At 35.8% G+C, this 3,840-nt stretch overlaps 1 protein-coding gene across 1 annotated transcript; it reads right to left on the bottom strand.

Moving 5' to 3' along the window:
- Nucleotides 1-1,252: 1,252 nt before the first annotated feature.
- Nucleotides 1,253-3,638, bottom strand: LOC126706370 (60S ribosomal protein L38-like). Its single transcript, XM_050405793.1, has 3 exons — nucleotides 3,472-3,638; nucleotides 1,691-1,874; nucleotides 1,253-1,543 (listed from the first exon to the last, which is right to left on the bottom strand). The coding sequence occupies exons 1-3, from the start codon at nucleotides 3,472-3,474 to the stop codon at nucleotides 1,521-1,523; spliced, it is 210 nt and encodes a 69-aa protein (XP_050261750.1). The 5' UTR covers nucleotides 3,475-3,638; the 3' UTR covers nucleotides 1,253-1,520.
- Nucleotides 3,639-3,840: the final 202 nt, after the last annotated feature.

Below are 3,840 nucleotides of genomic sequence, written 5' to 3'. Positions count from 1 at the left end.
TGAATCCCTTTGAATTCAAGTATGTTCTATAGTGGCTGCTTTTGGGATACCGGGCAATATTTCCCTACTTTCTTTGAGTTTTTTACAGAGTTTTCTCAATAATTCTGTTGTGATTTTCTATTGCTGAATCCCCTTTCAATGTTGGCTACCTTCCCCTTTCTAGTGTCATTTTAGGGTTCGGGGCACCATTGATTCTCCCATCTTGGCTCCCTAGGTATCAAAGCCCCTGTTATGCCAGCTATTCTAACGACTGATTCTTTTTCTATTTCTCATAGTTTTCCTCTTTTACTCCTGTTTTCCTAAAAGCCACTTGCTGACTTTCCATTCTGGGGTGTCCATAGAAAGCTGACTTTCACCCCCTCTTCTTTCAAGGCTTGTTACCTTTTAGACTCAACTTTTTAGCTATTCTTCTTGCTGGATTGAAGGTTTTTCCAACCATTTCCTCTTATAGTTCTTTATTCTGGGTTCCCCAAGGTACCAACATTTTGTTCATGAATTGTCACCATCCATGATTACTGGTTCTTTGTTGCACCACTAGATGCTTGAGAAGGACATATCTGTTCTTCGTTTCTTGTATTTCGTGGTACCCCTTTTGAGCTGTCTCAATTCCACTTTAGCTGTGCTGCACGTCCCGAGGATCCCGAGCCTCTAACAGCCTCTAAGTATCCCGACCCAGTTCTTTCACTAAATAGGCTAGGTTTTTTCTTTCCTCCCTTCATTTCATGGACCCTAAGGTCTATCCCTTCATGGGTCTTGGGCTTCAAATCTTCTTGGCTTACCATCCTTTTCCCTTGTGGTGAGCTCAATCCTTTTAATATTACTTTCTATGAGATTGGCCTATTGTGCTATTTTTTGGGCCTTGGTGTTATGTAATTTTGGTCCTCAACAAATATTTATTTAACTCTTTAGATATATTAAGTCAAAACTTAAATATATTTGTTTCGTTAGTATAGACGTAATAATGTATAACATGTAAATTGCATCTTATGATGCAAATCTTTTCTTTTTTTTTAATGAATAAATTCACAATTTACGTGATTATTCAACATACAAAGTCATTATCAATGTGTTTTTACTTTAAATCTAAAAATATATATGATTTTACGATTCACGATCCGATTCTACAATCTACGATCTCACCTATCTCTTACGATCCTAGGTAAGATCCTGATTTTAACAACCTTGGTGACAAATAATATAATCCAATATGCAAGGATCAGGTAAGCTTAAATGCAAGAGAACATATGCAACATGCTTAACAACCTGGCCACTATAATATTCCACTCTGCTGCTGCTAGTCTAGCCTCTTAACAGACTAGTCTAACCCAGGAGCATCATTCTATTTGCAACAAATTGAAGAAATCGCTTAGCCTCAAGCTAATTTCAAACCGTAAAGGTAAAGATAAAGAATACAGCTAAACCATCCATAAATTGAACAAACAGAAAAAACAAACAAAAGTCCAAAGCAAAATCTCATTCTTTCTAGTAACCATTTGACATGCTTGGTCCATGTCCCATTTTCACAGGTCTTGCACGCTTAAACCTGCAAACAAGAAAGCCAGGAAAAGTCAGCTAATTGTCAATAGAAATAAGGTCTTTCAGTACCCAAAGATGAAAGGTAAGAAACCAAAATAAGACACCAAATGCACCCATCATGCCCATTAATAAAAAGTATTTTTTTCATACTGACCGGGAGGGAGAGATTGCTTCAGCTTTTCAGCCTTCTCAGCGTCAAACACGCAAAGTGTGTACAGGTACTTGGAGCAACGGACCTTGAACTTGACAACATCCTTGCCCTTCTTGATTTTCACAGAACGTGCATCTTTCCTTCTTGCAGTGAGAAGGAAATCTTTAATCTCATGGATTTGCTTAGGCTGTGTATTGGAACAGATAACAGAAACAATTAGCAAAATAATTGACAAGGCAATCAAATAAGAAAATGAAGAGTTGGCAACTTAAGAACAATATAAATCACTTTGAATTGCATCAAAAGAAGGATAATCAGATAACAAAAGATATGGTACAATATCTTACGCCTCTCAAGCATTCTTTTTTTTTTTATAAGCACGCCTCTCAAGAATTCATTAGAGCAAGATGTATTAGTAAATATTGCCATGATCAGGATATTATTTAAATTTTAAAATCATAGTTCTCTTTCAACTTCAAGATAATTTGACACTAAAATTATGACTTCTGTGGTTATGAGTAGAGAACATCCTAAGCCTTTAAGAAGGAAATTAAGATAAGAGTGTAACCATTTCAGCAATCGGACATTGATACCAATACAAAATTTAGAATCCAACTGAAATAAGGAAGATTTGAATTGTAGAATAAAATTCAAAGCATTAAGAGATAGGTGATGGCTTCTAAATGAAAAACCACAATTTCAACCTATTAGAACACTCCACTATGTCTAAACCTCAGAATAGGAACAAAAGCTAATGCTATCCAGCAGATATATCTAGAAAGATGTAGTAGATAGCGCTTGAACTTAACTTCAGATATCCCTGCATCTGCAGTGAAGGGAAGTTATATATAAGAAAGAAAAACCTCTCTGTATCACTCATCAAGTTTCTTTTTACGTTACCAAGCACCCATCTACATCTATCCAACAAAACAATACAGGGAAATAGAATTGATTAGTCGAAGGATGATGACAAGAAAGTGCGAGGTAACACGAGCACGACACAAGCATGTGCCACTTTTCCCTCTTTGTCTCGTGCCTGTAACCACAGCACACAAAAGAAGAGCCCCATTGACCAACAAAGAAAGATAATGCGCTATCCTAGGAAGCCAACCCTCGTTCATACATCTGTAGGCATCCACCAACATGTGCCTGCCTAAAAAAATTAAAACATCTATACAATTTTCCTATAGCACTCTGCTCATTGTAACAGCAATCCTCTACCTAATCCACTACTCCCACTATTTATTTTAATCTCCAGACAGAGTCAAGGTATTCAGATTATCCCATGAGAATATGTTATCATCTACCCAAACGAAGAATTAAACCGACTAATTTGTTAAGTTTATCTTGCTTATATCTAGACTTTTTTCTTTTTTTTTCCATAAAGATATTTTTGGAGCGTCTAAATCAATCCCCATTTTTGTAGTTCAATTTATGAATTTTGAAAATTTGACCTCTGATCTGTATCAATCCTAGCTATAGTATTTAAAACTTAATCTAATTTTTTTTTTTTTTAAACTGAAAGAAATTAATGGGTCTGAATCCCACACACAAAATCAGCATGACAAAACTTCCAATAAAATAAACCCAAAAAAAATAACTACTAATCCCAATCAATACCCATGCTTTCATTTTCCACACTTCAAATCACAAATCACAAAAAAAAAAAAAAAAAAAAAAAAAAGGAACATATCAAACCAAGAACAATATGATAACCGAAACATCATACAACACATGTTATTATTATGATTGACAAAAGAAGAGAAGATAGAGTAGAAAGATACCATGTTGCTGTGAAGTTGGGACTAGGGACGCCGAAATTGAAAACCCTAGTTCGGAGATGGAGACGTTGAGGTGGAGGGAGGCAAATAAAGACACAACGATGGGTATATATAAGCTGGGCTATCTGTTTTTTTGCTTGGGTTGGTGGGGCTTTTCTTGGGCTGAGCTCAATTTGATACATGTGTTGGTGGGCCTCTTTAAATTATTCTCGTATTAGGGTCCGTTTGTTAAAAACTTTAATACGAAAAGCTAATTAAGAACCCGATAAACAAAGAAAGTGAAGATGGTGTTCGTCGAACCACATAGATTGGTATCACAAAATATAACCATTAATGGGTCTAAGAAACTCACCAAACATCATGAACACTTTT

Source organism: Quercus robur, chromosome 11 (genome assembly GCF_932294415.1).
Source record: "Quercus robur chromosome 11, dhQueRobu3.1, whole genome shotgun sequence".
Taxonomy (NCBI): Eukaryota; Viridiplantae; Streptophyta; class Magnoliopsida; order Fagales; family Fagaceae; genus Quercus; species Quercus robur.
Note: the sequence above shows the minus strand (reverse complement) of the source record. Positions and strands in the feature narration are given on the sequence as shown.